A 21202-nucleotide genomic window follows, 5' to 3' on the forward strand; every position below is an offset into this window, starting at 1 on the left:
AGAGGATTGTTTCTGAGGGCAGCTTTAAGAACTCAGTAGAGTGCAAAAGACGACGCTCGCGACAACAGCCACACTCAATGTTTATAATCTAAAATCTACCAATCTTTGATTATTAAAGATTTGCAGAAAGGAGAATTCCTTAAGAAATGACAGTGGGTAAGGACGATTGGTGCCACAATCACTGAAAGAGAATGGAAGTCAGTTTTTATGGGAGGATCAAGCAAGGCCAAGCGTGTAAATGTAACAGAAAAAAAGATGATAAATTGTTGTACCATTGGTCTCTCACTGAAGAAAATAAATAAAATCTACAATGTGTGCAGGCTGAAAATATGCTTTAGTGGAGACAGATCATTTATGTATGTGGTGGTCTTGCCCTAGTATACAAAGGTTTTGGATTTATATTAAAAGAAACACACAGAGGATGACCGCTGGATATGAATGATCACTGGAGCAAAAACCACAGCAGCAACAAAATGCTTGTAGAAATGAATAATGTAAATATGCATAGAACACATTGGGCAGTGATTTTGAACTTGCTGACAGCGGCTAAACTAGATGTTGCTCAGAACTGGGAAAATTCTAGAAGTCCAGCTTGTAAGGAATGTATAAGAAGAGCATGGCAGTGCAGTTGGGTAAATCAAGTGAAATTATTAGATTATGAGATGATAGACAACACTGATCTAAATTTATGGTTGCGTGGCAATCTTTTATAGGTTGCATTTACTCAAAATGAATTGTGGAGAGTTCTGGCATATCGTTCATGAGTGGCATACCCACCCACAATGCCTGAGTGCTCCCACCAATTTTCCTCCCTCTAGCAAGAGCGGCTACACTGAGCTGCCTTTTTCGTGGCTAAGTAGGGGGATAAGCGCTTCTCTCGGATGAGCTGCTGATCGGAATTAAGAGCATTCCCCTCCATGGCAGAGGGGGTGGGGCCAGGGGAAGAAGCTGCTAGGCTGGATGAGGAATCCTCAGTGGGCTTTGTCAGGCCTGTGGGCTGGAGGTTCCACATCCCTGGGCTACAGTAACCAAGAACTCGCCAAGCAGAAAAAACTTAGCATTATGCTCAAACTCGGACACCTGGCTTGTAGCTCCCAAACCAGCCAGGAATTGGAAATCACTTTCAAACTCTGGTTTGTTAGGGGAGCAACAAAGCAGGAGTCCCAATTCGGAGGCTATGTTCAGCTATTTCTCTCCGGTGAGTTTCTGGTGACAGTAGCTACTCCTACCGATGGGAGGAGCCAAGCAGGAACACTTGGGCATCATATACCAGTACACTGTGCATGAATGTGAAGCCACGATCCCCTGGAAACCTGGGTTATTGTTTTGTGCCAGTGTGCCTATAGTATTTTGGAGGGTTAGACATTGGTTTGCTATAATGTTGGGCTATAATATAAAATATTGAATATATTGAATCATGGATTTGTTTATGAATTATTTGAGGAGATCAGTATTCATACCATTTACATGGCTTAGTTTATATTGGATGTTGTAAGGCTTATATTGTATTGTGATCTTTTAAAATGTGAAATCTTATATATGAAATAAACAAACACAGGGTTGGGTTTGAGGCTCTACGAGAGTTTGATGTGGGATGTTTTATTCTTCAGGCTATGATGATCAAGAGATGAACATACATGTTTGAACCAGCTCCGAGTTTTAATGCGCTTTTGATGAAATTGTAAATGGGTAGACTGAGAACTCACTGAGGTTATTTACCCAGACCCCATTGAAAGATATTGAAATAAGGATATAGTGCATTCATGGAGTGAAATCCTTTAATTGCATCACTAGGATGTTCTAAGAAGATTTTATTGTGTTCCCTTAAAACAAATTCTCTAACAACATTTGTGCCTGTTTGGGAAATAATTAAGAAAAAATAAACCTGAAAAATGAAACAGTGCCTGTTTAGACTTACTGCCTGCCAGCCATCTTGAAAATTAAACTGTAAAAATCTATCAAAATATCCATTATTTGTTATTATAACTCCCTTGGAAGGCAATACCTTAAAAAGCCTTATGACTTCATTAGCAAAGCAGAACAATGGGAGTGGAGCCACTTTCTGTCAAAAGGAAGCACCTGATCTGCATCCTGTTTACACCAACTTTTAAGCATCATCGTTCTGACTGAACCTGAATACTGAATATTTGCCATCGTCTCCCAACGGTGCTTTTCTGCCACTGATACTGCCCAGTATTGTGTAAAGTGTGCGCTGCCAGATGTCCTGTGAACCCAAAGTACCAGGAGGCTGCCTGCTGTGTCTTTGGATGAGTCCCTGTTTTGGCCTGGGCTTCTTCTGCACCGCAGCGCAGCTCCCTGTTCTGAGTGGGTAATTCGTACCTTTTAAACACGCCAAAGTCAAATGTTTTCCGGTGCAGCAAATTTTATTTCCCAGAGTCTGTCTTTGTCAGACGGTATCAGATGTCTGGGAAACACCAGCCCTTTTCATGTGTTCCTCTATGCATGGGTCATCACATGCCATGTGGCCCCTCTCCTAACATCCACACGTTGGGCGTAGAACAGAGGTGCAGCACCTCAGGACCATGGGCCCAATCTTGCCTGCCTGGGGTCCCGATTTGACCCTCTGGGGTTCCCCAGATGGTCATGCCCCCTTGGGGTTTCCTGGCATTTGCATGGTTCCCCCCACCATTCTAAAAGGTTGAAATGCCTCTTTTAAGACTCAGTTACAGGCAGTGAGAATGTCAAGCTAAAATAGGCTGGTATTTTTGGAATTTTGCCTCACCCCTTTTGCCTTTGGCCCCGCCCACCACTGGAATGCAGCCCCCGAGAGCTTCTCCGAAATGGAATTTGGCCCTCGGGCTGAAAGAGGTTCTGCATCCCTGGTGTAGATGGCTGCAAGGCAGATAGATGCATGAGCTCAATGCATGAACTCACACCTATTCTTGCAGTTGGGATTCCCAGTCTCACAGAGGTCCCGTTACATGGCGGGAGGTACATCCTGCTGAATGGATGGATACTGAAGGAGCAAGACCAGTAGGGCCTACATCATCAGGGGAGGAGCCAGTTGCAGGATAGCCCTACCTGTGAGGGATATGTGACTAGAGCTCCTGATACAGGGCAAATGGATCAGTCTCCATGCCAGAGAATAAACTGAAGTTGTTCTTGAGCTCACACCCTGCTTGTGGGCTTCTCAAAGGCATCAGGCTGGTCCCTGGACTAGAGAGACCTTTGGTCTGATCCAGCAGGGCTCCTCTTACATTCTATGGGCACGAGTCAGACATTTATAACAAAAAATGGTCACATTCAGAAATTAGCAAGGGAGCATTTTATTCTCCCAGGACATTCTGCAGTGACCCTATAATTGCTTCAATAACATTTTTCTCCCAAAGGAAAGTTCCAGCACTGAGTTGGAGTGTCTTTGCAAATTTGATACTGTGGAACTCATACTCATTAAAGATTTTATACAGTGGCTGTCTCACTCTAAAAAGTAATTGTCCCACTTTAAGGCTGCAATCCTATGCACACTTACGAAAAACTCAGTTGGACTTCCTTCTGAGTGGACATGCTTAGGACTGTTTGCCCAGCACTGTGAGCCCACCTAGACGTTGTGAGAAAACACAAAAGAGTCCAGTTCTCTCTGAGTGGTCACAGAACCAGCTTGCTTTCTGCCGTTTCACACACTACGAAGCAACAAATGCGGGTTTTGCCACCCCGTGTACACCTGACAGGTAGACCCTTGTCCTCTGCAGGCTACAGGTTGCATCTTCCATTCTCCAGTCACACCTTTTCTCATTGGGCCACAGTCTGATGACGAATTTGTGACTTGGAAGTTCACACCCAGTATTTAAATTTTTTTATTTCCGTGACTGACATTCTGGGGTAGTGATAATTAAAGCTGACATCAAACAAGGGTGTTGAACCTCTGGCCCACAGGCCAAATCCAGGCTACCTGGGGTCTCATTCCAGTCCTCCAAGGTTCTCCAGATGGTCCTGCATCTTTCCCCTGGCCCCACCTGCTTTCCCCTAACCGCCAATTATTTAGCGGTGTGCCATGCATTTGTGTAGTGTCTTTTCCCCATTCTAAAAGGTTGAAATGTCTCCCTTAAGGCTTAATTTCTGGCATGAAGAGTTTTACACTAAAACATGCCAGTATTTTTTTTTTTTTTTTTTGGGGGGGGTATTTCTGCTGTTCCTGGCCCTGCCGTTTTGGCTGGCCCACCACTGAACGTGGCCCCCGAGAGCTGCTCTGAAATTGAATTTGGCTGAAAAGGTTAACCCTCGCTGACATGAAATCATAAAAAAGAAAAATCTTAACCAAATTCCTTTATTTAGTGCATCCGTATTCCACCTTTCTTCCATCATGGAATTCAAGGTGGTATCCATAGCTCCCAGGTGGTCTCCCATTGAAGCACTAAGACCTTCAGCACCTTTGCTATGTCAGATGCCTTCAGACTGTGTCCTTGACACTATCTTGATAGCCTATAAGTTGATACAGGGTGCAATCCTATGCACAGTTAGACAGAAAAAAGTCTTACAACTCCCAGCATTCCCCAGCCAGCATGCTGGCTGGGGATTGCTGGGAGTTGTAGGACTTTTTTTTCCCTGTCTAACTGTGCATAGGATTGCACACTAAAAAATTTAACATGTAAATTCCATATATATATATATACACACATATACATATACATATACATATACATGTATACACATACATACATATGGATTGTTAAGCACTCCTGCTGCATGAGCTCTTAGCACATAAATCAGTTTAAGCAGTTCTTTTCTCCTCAGATCCACTGCACCCCCATATCATTTCATTCTTGGATGCTATTTTGGAAATTTTCCCATCTAGTAACAATTACTAAATGTGATGGGATTAATATATTTCACACTAATTCATTATCAGCTAACTCTGCCTGACCATTGTAGATAATCCAGCAACACCTCATTAGGGCGTTCCAGGCTCTTGAGGTCTAATTTGCCATAGAAAAGGTATCATTTTGCTTGCTTTTTGTTTCTCGGTTCTGTAGGATCAACAGCTCTGAGCAGCCTAGTCCTTTTCTGAAAGCATTTTCCACAACATACATAAAAATCATACATCATTCTTATGAACACCTTAGAACTCTGGCGCTTTTGTAGACATTGGTGTTAATAGAATTATACAGGTCAAACTGCATCTTTTAATTTGTTTTTACTGCCTCTCATTTATGCACTACCTGCAATTACATTTTGTTTAGAGTATTTTAATTTTCCTTACAGCTCCCAGTGGATAATGACTTGGTGATCTTCAGATTAGATTTCTGTAATATGGGAATGTGGTGCTATAGAACATAGAGTTCATAGAATCATAGGGTTGGAAGGGGCCTACAAGACTATCGAGTCCAACCCCCTGCTCAATGCAGGAAGCCTGATTCCCAGGCAGTCTCCCATCCAAGTACTAACCAGGGCTGACCTTGCTTAGCTTCCGAGATCAGATGAGATCGGGCACATCCAGCCCTTGAAAACCACCTACTGCAGTAGATCCAGAATATGGTTGCATGGTTATGGAGTGGTACTCACTGAGCATAGAACTCCTGTCCTTAAGTGAATCTTAAACCTACAGCTGTCTACTCAGGTTCATTCAGTTCAATGGGGTTAACTCCTAGGTAAGTGTATATAAGATGGCAAGCTCCATTAGCTCCCATTTGTTTCCTGGGCATTGTTTCAAGGTTCTGGCCATAAATTGGGGTGGGGTGGGGGATTGTTTTGGCCTAACGCAGATGTTTTGGCCTACAACTTCTGTGACCATTGACTATGGCATCTAGGGTTAATGAGAGTTGTAGCCCAAACATCTGTAGGGCCACAAGTTGCCCTCCCCTGCCATAAATGGGGGACAGGGTACTTGAAGGGCCCATATGAACCTATCCAGTTGCTCTTTTGACTCCTTTTGAGGCTAAGTTAATATCCACCAAGGTAGGCCATTTTCTGTGATAGTCCCCTGATTATGGAACTTCCTTCAGCGATCTGGGTTGTTGATTGGACACTATCTCTCTGGAACAGGGAAAAGAGATGTTCCCTGCTCCAGGCAGCTTTTGAAAGGGGTAGGGCTTGAGTGTCTTCTATGGCTGTGGTTTATTTTTGCTTTGCTGCTGTGTCTTATAATGTCATTATTTTTTTGTTGGATTGAATTCATTACAAAATTGGACTTGTAACAAAATGCTGCAGTGTGCAGTGCTCTGGTTAGGGATTCAGACACTCTATTTTATTCCCCCCATCCCTGCTTGTCTGTTGTCAGCATTTTTGTGCCCCCCGAGCATGCTCAGTCTTCCTTGGGTTGCTCATAGGGGGGTGTTTCCCCCCTGAGGATCCCCCCCCATATTTTTTGTACTTCTGCAAAACTTTGTGTTCCTCTGAGCTTGCTGGTACCACCCTCTTGTGCACAGATGATGGCACTGTGGCTACCAGCCCTGGGAGAACTGAGATCTCTATTAGTATATATGATGTTTCTATTTTTATTGTATGATTTCATGGATTATCAACCACTTCGGGTGCCTTTTAAGGTGAAAGGGTGGATTACAAATGTTTTTAATAAATAAGTAATATACGATAATGATATGCTTCATTTTTCAGCCAGGCTAAACCCACATGGTGGCTTTTCCCCAACAATGGATTCTATACAAGCTTTCGTTATCAGTCTCACTGCAACTTAAATATAGTGCACATTTCAAATTCACATGATTTTAATTGGCTCCATAGAGCAGATTCTACACTGTGCCTTTGGGGGGGGGGGGATTGACTGTGTGTGTGTGGTCATGTTCATTATGCACTCATTCAGTGTATAATGTTTTGGTGGGAGAGATGAAGAGGGAAGCAAGAATCTGACAGCACAAAGAAATGATCAGACTGACAGCTGTCCAGACAGAAATCACAGGGCATTATAAATATTGCTGCAAAGGGCAAGGAAAGAAAAATGGGAATGCTGCTTGTTTGAGTAGCTCAGTTCAGCATAGATTATTTTGTGGCTTTCGCACTGACTGTTTGCAGTGGAACTAGAAATCCTCTATGCAGTGAGGATCAGCTAGAGGCTTTAAGATGCATCTTCTGGAGTATTTTTGTTGATTGTAATAGTGATACTCCAGAATAATTTACTGCATGCACTTTTTAATACTTAACAGCATTTGGATGCTATATATCCCCTTATTTCATTTTGACAGGCATTTTGACCACACCGACAATAACAATTAACAGTATAATTTCGATCCCAGCTCAAGGCAGGGGTGGGCAGAAAGTAGATTTCCAGATGTTTGGGACTTCAACTCCCAGAAGCCCTTGCCAGCATGGCCAATAGTCAGGAATGCTGCGAGTTGAAGTCTGAAACATCTGGATATCTACTTTCTGCTCACGCCTGGCTCAAGGGATTCATGAAAGCAAGGTCCATAATTGTAGATCCAAATCTTCAGGTAAACATGTGGGGAGAGTTGGCTGCTTAATGACAGAGCTCATGTTTTGCATGTCCAAGGCTCCAGTTTCAGACTGCAATATCTGCAGTTAAAGCCTCTCTCTGTTTCAGACTATGGAGAGCTCCTTCAGTCAGATGAATATGGGAATAGATGGTGATGTAGTCATTCACGCATCGCACCACCTTCGAACATGAGGGCAGTGCGCTTGTTACAATGTGTCTGCTTTGAGGCCTCCCTGCCTATGGAAGTGCAGGATTTGGATGTGAGGGTACTTTCAAACAAACTTATTAACCCTCTATGTGTCTTCTGGGGAAGTACACTGGAAAGGATGACTGTACCATGGGTACAATGCAATGCTTGAAGTACCTCTAAGTCTTTCATGTTGTGGCATACAGTGCTTTCGATGCTTGGACCTGGCATACTATACACAACACAGCCTTGCTTATTCAGGGATATGATATATGTGTGATGTCCTCATGAAATGTTGCATGATCATGACATAAACGTGAAGTCAGAGAGATCACATGCTTCAGCTAATCACCATAGCCATAATAGTGGCTTGTATCAATTATTTCATTACTTATTACTCAAATGTACGTACTGCTTTCCACAGAGGTATCAAAGTGATGAAGCATCCTCCAGCTGGCTGGAGGATTCTGGGATTTATAGTTCAACACATCTGGAAGGTACCAGGTTGGGGAAGGCTGGTCTAAGAGTTAAATAAAGATTTAAACAAAGACAAACAGGCTCCAAGATATACTTAAACAAAGCTACTGAACCATGTAAAGGTCTGAATGGGTGAGGGAAACACATGATGGCCTTATTTTAGAGGTGATAGAAATTGTAAGGTGGTAGCCTCTGTAAAAGATATCATTATGGTGCACAAGCATCATTGCAAACAATCGTTGCTTGCTTTAAATGGTTTTTGCCATTCTTTATTTCAGGGGTGTGCAACTTGTGGCCCTCCAGATGTTTTGGCCCACGATCCCTCACCATTGGCTATGCTGGCCAGGGTTGACGGGAGTTATAGACCCAAACATCTGGAGGGTCACAAGTTGTCCACCCATGCTTTATTTTTTAAAGTGAAAGGATGTAGGGATGGGTGAGGATTTCATTTCAGATCTATCTATCTATCTATCTATCTATCTATCTATCTATCTATCTATCTATCTCCTTGTTGTGGTGAAGGGGCTTGCATAACTCAGTGAAGCCATAAGCTATGCCATGCAGCACCACCAAAGACGCACAGGTCATGGTGGAGAGTTCTGACAAAATGTGGTCCACTGGAGAAGGAAATGGCAACCCACTCCAGTATTCTTGCCAAGAAAACCCCATGGAACGTATCACAAGGCTAAAAGATATGACGCCGGAAGATAAGCCCCTCAGATTGGAAGGTGTCCAATATACTACTGGGGAAGAGCAGAGGGAATTTCCAAGTAGCGCCAGAAAGAGTGAAGCGGCTGGGCCAAAGCTGAAAGGACACTCAGCTGTGGATGTGTCTGGTGGTGAAAAGAAAGTCCGATGCTGTAAAGAACAATATTGTTTAGGAACCTGGAATGTAAGATCAATGACTCAAGGTAAGCTGGAGGTGGTCAAACATGAGATGGCAAGACTAAATATAGACATCTTGGGAATCAGTGAACTAAAATGGACAAGCATGGGCAAATTTAATTCAGGTGACCATTATATCTACTACTGTGGACAAGAATCCCTTAGAAGAAATGGAGTAGCACTCATAATCAACAAAAGGGTGGGAAAAACAGTACTGGGGTACAATCTCAAAAATGATAGAATGATCTCAGTACGAATCCAAGGCAAACCATTCAACATCACAGTAATTCAAGTCTATGCCCCCACCACTGAGGCCAAAGAAGCTGAGGTTGATCGGTTCTATGAAGACCTACAACACCTTCTAGAACTAACACCAAAAAAAGATGTCCTCTTCATCATAGGGGATTGGAATGCTAAAGTAGGAAGTCAAGAAATCACTGGGATAACAGGCAAGCATGGCCTTGGTGTGCAAAATGAAGCAGGACAAAGGCTAATAGAGTTTTGCCAAGAGAACACGCTGATCATAGCAAACACTCTTTTCCAACAGCAAAGGAGGCGACTCTACACATGGACATCACCAGATGGTCAATATCGAAATCAGATTGATGATGTGCTTTGCAGCCAAAGATGGAGAAGCTCTATACAATCAGTCAAAACAAGACCTGGAGCTGACTGTGGCTCAGATCATGAGCTTCTTGTTGCGAAATTTCGGCTTAAATTGAAGAACGTAGGGAAAACCACTAAACCATTCAGCTATGACCTAAATCATATCCCTTATGAATATACAGTGGAGGTGAGGAATAGATTTCAGGGATTAGACCTGATAGACAGAGTGCCTGAGGAACTATGGACGGAGGTCCGTAACATTGTTCAGGAGGCAGCAACGAAATCCATACTAAAGAAAAAGAAATGCAAGAAAGCCAAGTGGCTGTCTGATGAGGCTTTACAAGTAGCTGAGGAAAGAAGGGAAGCGAAAAGCAAGGGAGAAAGGGGAAGATATATCCAACTGAATGCAGAGTTCCAGAGAATAGCAAGGAGAGACAAGAAGGCCTTCTTAAATGAACAATGCAAAGAAATCAAGGAAAACAATAGAATGGGAAAGACTAGAGATCTCTTCAAGAAAATCGGAGATCTCAAGGGAACGTTTTGTGCAAAGACGGGCATGATAAAGGACAAAGAAGGCAGGGACCTAACAGAAGCAGATGAGATTAAGAAGAGGTGGAGAGAATACACAGAAGAACTATACAGGGAAGATATTAATGTCACTGATAGCCATGGTAGTGCAGTCACTGAACTTGAGCCGGGCATACTAGAGAGTGAAGTCAAGTGGGCCTTAGGAAGCATTAGTAACAACAAAGCTAGTGGAGATGACAGTATTCCAGCTGAGCTATTTAAGATCCTAAAAGATGATGCTGTTAAAGTGCTGCACTCAATATGCCAACACATTTGGAACATTCAGCAGTGGCCACAAGACTGGAAAAGGTCAGTTTACATTTCAGTTCCAAAGAAGGGCAATGCCAAAGAGTGTTCAAACTACCGTACAATTGCGCTCATTTCACATGCCAGCAAGGTGATGCTCAAAATCCTACAAGCTAGGCTTCAGCAGTATGTGAACCGAGAACTACCAGAAGTACAAGCTGGGTTTCAAAGAGGTGGAGGAACTAGAGATCAAATCGCCAACATTCGCTGGATCATGGAGAAAGCAAGAGAATTCCAGAAAAATGTCTATTTCTGCTTCATTGGCTACGCTAAAGCCTTTGATTGTGTGGATCACAACAAACTGTGGCAAATTCTGAAAGAGATGGGAGTACCAGACCACCTTACCTGTCCCTTGAGAAACCTGTATGAGGGTCAAGAAGCAACAGTAAGAACCGGACATGGAACAACTGATTGGTTCAAAATTGGGAAAGGAGTACGACAAGGCTGTATATTGTCGCCCTGCTTATTTAATTTATATGCAGAGTACATCATGAGAAACACTGGGTTGGAAGAATCACAGGTCAGAATTAAGATTGCTGGGAGAATTATCAACAACCTCAGATACGCAGATGATACCACCCTAATGGTAGAAAGCGACGCGGATCTAAGGAGACTGTTGTTGAGGGTGAAAGCGGAGAGTGCAAAATCTGGCTTGAAACTCAACATGAAAAAAATGAAGATTATGGCATCTGGCCCCATCACTTCTTGGCATATAGAAGGGGAAGAAATGCAAGAAGTGACAGATGTTATTTTCTTGGGCTCCAAGATCACAGCAGACGGTGACTGTAGCCATGAAATTAAAAGACGCTTGCTCCTTGGTAGAAAAGCTATGGCAAACCTAGACAGCATAGTAAGAAGCAGAGACATCACCTTGCCAACAAAGGTCCGACTAATCAAAGCTATGGTTTTCCCAGTAGTAACATATGGCTGTGAGAGCTGGACTATACGGAAGGCTGAGCGCCGAAGAATTGATGCCTTCGAACTGTGTTGCTGGAGAAGACTCTTACGAGTACCATGGACTGCAAGGAGGTCGAATCAGTCCATACTAAAGGAAATCAACCCTGAGTGCTCATTGGAAGGACAGATCCTGAAGCTGAAGCTCAAATATTTTGGCAACCTAATGCGAAGAGAAAACTCTCTGGAAAAGACCCTGATGCTGGGAAATGATCCAGCGAATGTTGGCGATTTGATCTCTAGTTCCTCTGAAGGCAAAAGGAGAAGGGGACGGCAGAGGATGAGATGGCTAGATAGCATCACCGATGCAATGAATATGGACTTGAGCATGCTCCGGGAGAGAGCGGAGGACAGGAAGGCCTGGCGTGCTATGGTGCATGGGGCCACGAAGAGTCGGACACGACTGAACAACTGAACAACAACAACAATGTGAAGAGAAAAGTCACTGGAAAAGACCCTGATGCTGGGAAAGATTGAAGGCAAAAGGAGAAGGGGATGGCAGAGGATGAGATGGTAAGATAGCATCACCGATGCAATGAATATGGACTTGAGCATACTCCGGGAGAGAGTGGAGGACAGAAAGGCCTGGCGTGCTATGGTCCATGAGGTCACAAAGAGTCGGACATGACTGAACAACAACAAAATGAAGTTGCAAAATCCACACACGTCTTTGTGAGGTGAAAAGAACTTGAGGTGGAAAAAAATGGAATGTGGGAGAAACTGAAACTGACAGATTTGTCCATCCAGGCTCGGGGCTTTGAATGCTTAGCTTTTAAAAGTCAAGGTTTGGATCCCTGTGCATTCAACCTAGGGTTGCCACCTCTTTTTTCTGACAGGTTCCTCATCCTTAACAGCGATATAGCAGGCAGGTACGACATGGTCCTCTCCAGGCTAGGAATAGCTTTGCCTATTGAATTTGGCCAGTGCAGATGGGGGAGGATTTTGTTTCAGTTCAGTTTTGAAAAGTATTTACCAAGATTCATAAATTACGGGAGTGGCCATGCCTCAGTGGTAGAGCCCCTGCTTTACATGCAGAAGATCCCAAGTTCAATACCCGGCTTCTGCAGGAAGGGCTGGAAAAACCCCAGTCTGAAATCCTGGAGCACCTCTGCCAGTCAGTGTCGACAATACTAGACTAGATGGATGATGTTCCTCATATTTGGGATGGAAAGAACCTGAGTTAAGAAAAAAATCAAATGTGGGAGAAATCAAAATGGACAGATTGGAGTTGGATAGAATAGAGACCGCAGAACCCCTCTTTGTAGTTTTTGTTGTTTTCATTCTTGTTGGTGTTCATTTGCACACGTGTTAAATATCTATTCCTAATTTGAGAGCATTGATTTCAGACTCATAAACTACAGATATTTTCATTGGGAAGGTATGGATGGCAATTCCACGCGACTAGAGCAGAGAGATCCTGTAGCGCAGTGGCTAAAACACTGAGCTGAGGTCACTCAGTCAAATCTCTCTTCTGCTCCCCCACCTCTCTGAGAGGGAAGAGTCATTTCTCCATGCGACCTGCCCACCTTATGCACAACATTAAGTGCATCATGGGAGGAAGGGGGTGTGCCTACGTCTGCACCGTGCAAGGAGCATCACGACCTCGCAAGTGTGTGATTAGGGCTACAGAGCAATGTGTGGGTCGTGGCCATGGTTTTCTTCCGAATGTTCAAAAGAACAGCATCGTTACTGCGTACGGGTTGCATAGCCCAGCTCTTCCTCATTTGCTGTTTGAGTTTCAAGCACATGATCAAATTTGCACACCCACAGCTGCTATTCCTTTTCCAGAAGGGGAGAAAAATAGATAATCAAATAGGTCCTTGTTCCTGCATTCTAGGACCGAGGGAATTTTCTGTTGCTCTCAGGAGGAACGCTGGCTTGAGCCAGACACTTGCAGATGGATACAAAATGCATGATTGGTTGTGTATCTGATTTCTAGCCATCCAAGGAAGTCTGTGATTTTAAGACTGGACAACATACTAGATGGTGCATTGCTCAGAGCTGCCTTGTGGTGGTGGAAGCTAGATTAGATGACCCTCCACTCCCCGCCCAAAGTCTCTCTTCCTTACAATTCTAAAGTATTTGCTACTCAAATTACAAGTGAATTATGCCAGTTCCGTCATTCCGTATTCTGAGGAATATGGAATAATGAAACTTATAAATGCATCGGCTTTCAACTCTGATCCATTTTTAAGTTTCGTTATTGCATATTCTAAAGATCTTCCCCCTACCCCCTCATCTGAAGCTCACAATTCTCAGAGGACAGAGGTCTGGCTATATAGCCCCTAGCATCTTGCCCTCATCAGCAGCATGTCAGTGAACAGTTGGAATCCACCTCCTATCAAGCAGAGGAAATGGGGCCCCATTTGAGCATCTTCTGAACAGCCCAACTCGGGGAGAGGTTAGGGGAAATGGAGCATCATTCATCCTTCCTCTTCCCTGTAGGCTGCCACCTACCTTCCTCGCCATCCCTCTGCTTTTTTTGGCTGCTCCCTCCTTCTCCTAGCTTGCACCAGGGGTGCATGACATCACTGTGACATCAGTGTTCTGCCACCACTTGCAACCTGACTCTGTTCACATCCAGCTGATAGTAGTGCAGGGACACCAAAGAGTCCCCATAGATGCTGGTACTTAACTGAACAGAGACAATTGTGTCTACTGAAGAGTCAGTGAGTGTGGGCCAACTGATGTGTCAGAGTTCCTTCCTTGTGGCTCCTTCCCACCTAGTCATCTCTTTCTTCCTCTGCTGCATGATGATCAGATGGGAAAGAACAACACAACTGCTTGTCCCTGCCTTGTCCCTGCATTGAGATATTTACTGTGCAGAGCACAGGGAAATGACTCTCACACTGGTAGCAGTCAGTATGAATTGGGCTTGAGAATAGCCATGACACTGCCCATGTGACAAGTTATATAAACTGGACCTTTTTATGATCAATTACCTATGTGACAAGGTATATAAATTGGACCTTTTAATGATCAATTACCTATGCACTCACTTCAGTCTCTGATAAATATTTTCAAATGTTTCAGGGGCTCATAGAAATGTTCTATATAAAGCTCTCTCCTGTGGGGCCAAATCATCAGTGCATTATCCCTAGCCCAGCATTTCCCACTCCAAGGCCTGAGGTGAAGGTTTTTCCCAGAGGCCTCTGCTTCCTGAGAGCCTGTGCACTGGTGACGATGACCAAGGATTGAACCTAGGACTTTGCCACTGAGAGATGGCCCCTCCCCAGAACTTCACACATTGGCCCTATTTCTACTACAGAAGGCAGTTTCAATCTGAACTCAGTATTTTTGAGCCATAGTCATCTTTAGTGGACCTAAACTCACTTTGGCCCACCGCACAGAAGTGTGGAAGTAACCCCTGGGCTTTTGGACGGAGAAGGCCATCTCTTCCCACTGGAGGGGGTCAACAGCATTCACCCAGCACCTCATTCTCCTACCCCTGAAAGAGCACACCTGAGCTCAGCATCCTTCAGGGTTGTCCTCCACACTCATCCGCATGTCACTCAAATTCTCAAGTCTCGCTAGCTTCTCTGCTGTTTTATACCCTAAGCCATGTGCCTGTAGAAGCCCGCATGGCCCTGATGGTCCAATGGTCATTTTCCTTCTCTGAGCTGAGTGTCATTCACTATGCCGGCTTTCCCTAACTGGATGCCCATCACATGTGTTGGACTCTAACTCCTGCCATCTGCAGCCAACATCCTGGCTGGGAACGATCAGAGTTGTAGTCCAACACAACTGGAGGGTCACAGGTACCCTGCCCCATGGTAGAGGAAGGCTGCTTTACTTTGTCTAGCAGGGCATCTGCTACCTCCTCTTGGCTTAAGCTGCAGCAGGGCCAGCCCTAGACATTTTGCTGCCTGAGGTGAAGAACAAGATGGCGCACCCCTTCTGTTCCATGTACAAAAGCTGACTGGACTGGCAGATGAATCTTTCTTCAAGACTGGCAATGGTACAGCCTCCTCCTCCACACCTGAAGGCAGCAGGCTAGCTGAGGGGGCACAGGGCGGGCCTCTTGGGACACCACTCTCTCCTCCAACACTTGCCTTCTTCTGCTGCCTCTCAGCATCTGCTGTCTGAAGCAACTGCTTCACCCTCCCTAATGGTAGGGCCGGCTTTGAGCTGCAGCTGGACAAGACAGTCCCATTCTTCTGATTCTTCCCTGACATTCATACAGGTACAGCTGACTTCCCCCTTTGGACACCTTACAGCACGCGAAGAAGCATTTAGACTGAGGACTTAAGAACTGGAAGTCTCACCTGTATGGAGACGCTACTGTAAGAACCGCCAATGACACCTGCAATGAGTAAGGGGATATTTTCTTGAATCGCGTAGGATCCGTCAGGACACATATACTCTGCTTCATCCACTTTAGTCAAAGAAGCCCTGACAAACTCCAGGGACTGTTCTAATGCATACGTGTCCCGTGAGCAAGTATCCAAAATATGAACGCCAAGCTTAATTCCTGGGAGCAAGTAGCTGTCCCTGTTGATCTCATCAATAGCAAACAACATTGCCTCCAAGCGCTGGATGCCTCGGTCTTCATTGATTCTCCCACATTCGTCTGCCCCAGAGCCTTTTTCCTTAATCGGGAACAGACCGCCAAAAACCAGGTCTCCTTCGATCTTAATTTCTTTCCTTATAAAGTTGTGGTCGCCCAGAGAAAGGAAGACACCTTTGGAAAACACAGCCAGCGCAAACACGTGGAGCTTTGCCCACATCTTCACCGGTCCAGCTATGGCAGCTCTAAGAAACATCTGCAGGAATCCTAGAGGCCGTCATTCCTCCCAGCACATGGCCTCGCAGCATGAAGCGCCATCCCATCAACAAGGGAGGAGCAAGCCCGTTAGATCTTCCATCAAGTCTCTAAAGGAATGAAAGGATTGGAGTTAGACGGTGGCTTTTCCTCACAGAAAACATACAGAGTGGGGGTTGGAACCCGATTTACTGATCCATAACTTAGTCATGGCTAAGTTGTGTCCCATTGATTTCAATGGGTTGCCTCTTAGGCCCATTGAAATCAATGGGGCATAACTTAGCCATGACTTACTTAAGTCCCACTGTTAACAGTGGTTCTTTTCTAAGTCTGAGTAAATTTGGAACCAAGCCCTGGTTTTAAAGTTTCATTGGACCCCATTCCATGGTGGTGGAATAGGCATGCACCCCATCCCTCCATCAAGCACCACCTGAACATGTTGCATGAGGGCTTTTGCACATTCAGCCAAGTTCGCAACCTCCTTCCCCCTCAAATACATGTATGGGAACAGGCAGTGATGGAACTGGGCCGTTGGGCGTACATGGGAAGCCTTTGCATTGTAAGAAGTGGGCCTTTGTCTTTATGCAGACATTTGACACAGTCCAATGGGAGTGATCTGTCAACACAAGCAAGTTTTAGCTTGGGGATCTCCATTATTACTGGTGCAAAAAGGTGCCAGGGAAGAGAAAGGGAACCCTGCATTCAAATAATGTGGGATGCACATGTGATAAGCATGCGCCAATGCCCACTGCCACATGATCAGAGCTGCCAGCTCTGAGCATCCCAGCCATGTGTTAATGGACATGTATAGGGAGAACCCAGTGTGTGGGACTCAGTCGAGGAACCTGCTTTTCTCTTCCTGCCCCCCTTAACTGGATAAATGGCTGGCTTTCTTTCTTTCTTTCTTTCTTTCTTTCTTTCTTTCTTTCTTTCTTTCTAATACTTTTTTATTCTACTTTTATCTTTATAAATGAAATAAGGAACACCAACAACATCATCTTCTACAGTTTCCAACAACACAGTATTCTTAGAAGGACCCATCAATAATGAAATAAAAAAAAGAGAAGGAAAAGAAAAAATATAAAAAGGAGAGAGAAGGACAAAGGGGAAAGAAACAGAAAAAACAAAACAAAAGAAAACAGAGCAAAATACAAATGAAAGATTACATAACAAACTTAAATTTAAACCACATTACCCATAAACTTCAAATATCACTCTACTTAGAAATTATACCTACAATATTACCAATCTTACAAATCAATACAGCATAAGCAATCAATTTCAATATTGTATCTTCAGGTTTATAACAAGGAAGCAAGCTTATAATTCATTTCCACTGGTCATATAATGCCTTTTAGCTACTATATAATAATAAAGCTTAAAAGCAACCAGCCAGAAATATTACGAATCCTAGTATTATAATATTGAAAATATTAATATTATTAGTATTAATAATAATAATTAAAAAGGAAAAGAGATTATAAAGGATAAAAAAGAAAAAATATACAACAATCACTCATGTATTTTGTACTATCTATATTTTAGATAGTATCCTTTCTAATTATATAAATGAGTGTGCACATTTCTATACACCCTCACACAAGAGATTTAAATACAATATATCATATTAATTTAAAAAAAAGAAAAAGAAAAAAAATGAAAGTAAAGAGATGGATATATATATATATATATATATGGATATATATATATATATATATATATATGGATATATATATATATATATATATATATATATATATATATAAACAGTTATCTCTGCCCTAGCCTGGATCTTACAGAGTAAACATAGCCAATTGACAAAACATGTTTATAAATTCCAGTTCATGAGGCTGGAACAGAAGTCTCGCATGTTTTTCTGATTAGCCACGCCTCTGCCATTTCGTGATTTAGAAACTTCTTCATCTGACTGATGTGGCTTTCTTGGTCACCTTTCTTTTTAATTTTTATTTATTTATTTATTTATTTATTGTTTACTTTTACTTTTTTATTTGCAAATTTAACAAAAGAGAAGGAGAAGAAGAGAAATAACAGAAGACAATGTTAGTTCACAATAACGCACTCGAATTCAGCACTCAAATCGTAAATATATGAATTCATATAAGCAGCCCATATAGCTGAAGAGGAAGCCAAGCAAAATCGATGGCTAAAGGATATATGTTCAGTTGCAGAGAGAGCAGTAAAATCCTCAGACCACTGAATGATAGATGGTGGGCATTTATCCAAACTCACAGGAAAAGTCCCTTTGCGACCATGAGGGCTCTCAAAATTCACTTTTGATCACCTTTATGGTTGGGCATATGAAACATGGGTGGAGCAAAGGAAGAGAAGATACAGAGCCATCAGTTTTGACAATTTTGACAGGTGCATGTCCCACAAATAGGGCATGAGCATATTTTTTAAATACATTAAGGGTGCAATCCTATGCAGGTTGAGTCAGAAAAAAGTCCGACAGGTCCCTGCATGCACAGGATTGCGCCTGAAATCAATAAAGGTTTGGATTCACAGGCTCTTGCACTTCATGAGTCCTGTCATTTCAGTCGGGCTGATGCTTTGAAATCTGGGTTATTAAGAGCTGGGCAACTTGTATGTGGAGCACTGCGAAAAAATGAGGACGGGGAGTGCGTGTAAAGTTGAGTGAGACACTGAAGGCACAGATGGCACCTGCTGTCATCCGGCATAACCCCTACATTCCCAAGCCTCCTCTACTTCCGCTGTGGGGCTGCCCTGCCTGTGGCAGTCTACCAGCTTGTGTTGGGGGGCTGGGTAGCTTTGGAGTCAGGGACTGTGGCGACCAGCGCAGGCTGCTAGGTAGCAAGTGCGATCTCCACCTCGGAGACTGCTCAGTCGTTTTATCGTTTTATAAATTCCATTTTATCCAGATCATGCACCCCCTGTGGCCTTCTAAAAGGGGCACTCATAAAAGGTAAGGGGGAGGGGGCTGGGCTTCCTCTGCCTCCCCCTGCCCCAAGCATTGCACTTGGACCTTTTAAGTTTAGAGCAAAAGAGATATGAGAGAGTTTTATAAATATACGAGCAGTATAGAGAAAGTAAATGGCTTTTTATCCCTCTCTCGTCACATCCCTCTCTCGTCACATCAGAACGTGGGGTCACTGGGTCAGAGGTGGGCTCAGGAGAGACAAAAGGAACGACTCATTCACACGATGTGTAGTTTACGTCTCACTGAATTCCTTGTCGTGAGATATGTTGATGGAGGGAAAGCGGAGACATGATAGAGGTCTACAAAATTATGCATGGTGTGGAGAACGTGGATAGGGAGATGTTTTTCTCCCACTTGCAAAATACTAGAACCTGGGGTCATCCCATGAAGCAGATTGGTGGAACGTTCAGGACAGATAAAAGGAAGTCCTTCTTCACACAGTGCGTAGTTGGACTATGGAATTCGCTGCCACAGGATGTAGTGATGGCCACCAGTTTGTATTGGGTTGGACAAATTCCTGGAGGAAAAGGCTACCAATGGCTACTAGTCTTGATGGCCGTGTGCTACCTCCAGTACCAGAGGCAGTGAGCCTATGTACACCAGTTGCTGGGGAACATGGGTGGGAGGGTGCCATTGCGCTCATGCCCTGCTTGTGGGTTCCTGGTCGACAGCTGGTTGGCCGCTGCGTGAACAGAATGCTGGACTAGATGGACCCTTAGTCTGATCCAGCATGGTTCTTCTTATGGTCTTATGATGGCTACCACAGGGGCTTTGAACCTTAGGCCTGCAGGCCAAATTCAGCTCACTTGGGGCTCCAATCTGCCCCCCCGAGGTTCCCTCTCTCCTGACCCCACCACCTCTCCCCCAACCACCCATTGCTTGGAATCAGCTCCCCCCCGCTCTTGCCTTCGGCCCTGCCCATCACTGGGATGTGGCCCCAGAGAGCTTCTCCAAAATTGTATTTGACCGCTTGGGCTGAAAGAAGTCCAGGACCCCATGGCTACTAGCTAGCTTTGCAAAAGTGTTACACAACCTCATGCAGGATAGGTCTGTCAGTGCCTATTGGCCACAAAAACTAAATGGAGCCCCCTTGTTCAAACACAGTGAACTTTCTGAATATCAGCACTTTTCTACATGAGCCTGTTAATTGGCTGTTAATCCACTGTATCTACTTTCAGTTTCATCACAGAACTGAGATACAAGCACTATATGAGGAGTGTTTCCTTTCCTGCTTTCCCACTACATGACCTCTAGGTGGCACTGTAGTATAGTGGAATAGCACAAATACACAAGAGGAAATTTCACTTTCTTTCGCTTTCACAATGAAAAGCTGCATTTTTTCCTGCTCTAAAAAAGCTCATCGAAAGTGCTGGTTAGACACAGAGGTGAAACTGGAGGGTCACGTTGTCTAAAGAACCCATAAACAACCATGAGTAGGGAATGCTGAGTGCACAATAAATGCCTCATGTAGAAAAGCCCACAGATGCTGGGGGCAATCAGGGTGGGGGCTGCCTTTCATGCCTTCTTTATAGGCTTCCGGAGGCATCAGGGTGACTACTGCTGGAAGCAGACTTTAAGACTAGGGGCTCCTTCACATGGAGCTTTTATATTCTATATTCTATTGAGATGGCTCTCTCTCTCAGAGGTTTGCGGGCTCTTTAGATGATGTTGTTACCCCGCAGGGTGTCTCCCGCCATTTCCTCCAGCCTATCCTGTGTTTTCCCCAGATGTAGTATTTTTCCCAGCCCACGGAACAAGAGCACCATAATCTCCCTGTCAAATTCTCCCATAGCGGAAAAACCTCTCTGTCTGCCTGCTGTGGGCATTTGTTTTCAGTTGCTGGGGGTGCGGTCAGGATGACGAAAGCACTGAGGATGGGAGCGGGGTTGTAGGGAAGGAGACCCGAGCAGATTTGACAGGCATGAGGGCAAGAATCGCTTGCCGGTAGCGTCTCCTGCCTCTGCCTCTGCATTTCTCAGTTGGAGGGAGAAGAGGGTAAAATGCCTCCCTGCAATGAAGGGAGACACATCTGATCCCCCAGCCCACCAAGCTCAGAAGCAGCATCCTCTGTTGTTTCAGAGCACCCTGTTAAGTTCA

General features: G+C 44.1%; 1 protein-coding gene across 1 annotated transcript in view; it reads right to left on the reverse strand.

Annotated features, from left to right (window-relative positions):
• GRM3 (glutamate metabotropic receptor 3) overlaps positions 1–16147 on the reverse strand; it is a 61571-nt gene extending 45424 nt beyond the window's left edge. The window contains exon 1 of the mRNA XM_084811845.1: positions 15650–16147. Coding sequence (XP_084667971.1) covers positions 15650–16147 — 498 coding nt within the window. The remainder of the gene's footprint in view (positions 1–15649) is intronic.
• Between the last annotated feature and the right edge of the window lie 5055 nt (positions 16148–21202).

This window comes from Heloderma suspectum, chromosome 7 (genome assembly GCF_057233095.1).
Source record: "Heloderma suspectum isolate Gila_16-S chromosome 7, 16-S_ref, whole genome shotgun sequence".
In the NCBI taxonomy this organism is placed as follows: Eukaryota; Metazoa; Chordata; class Lepidosauria; order Squamata; family Helodermatidae; genus Heloderma; species Heloderma suspectum.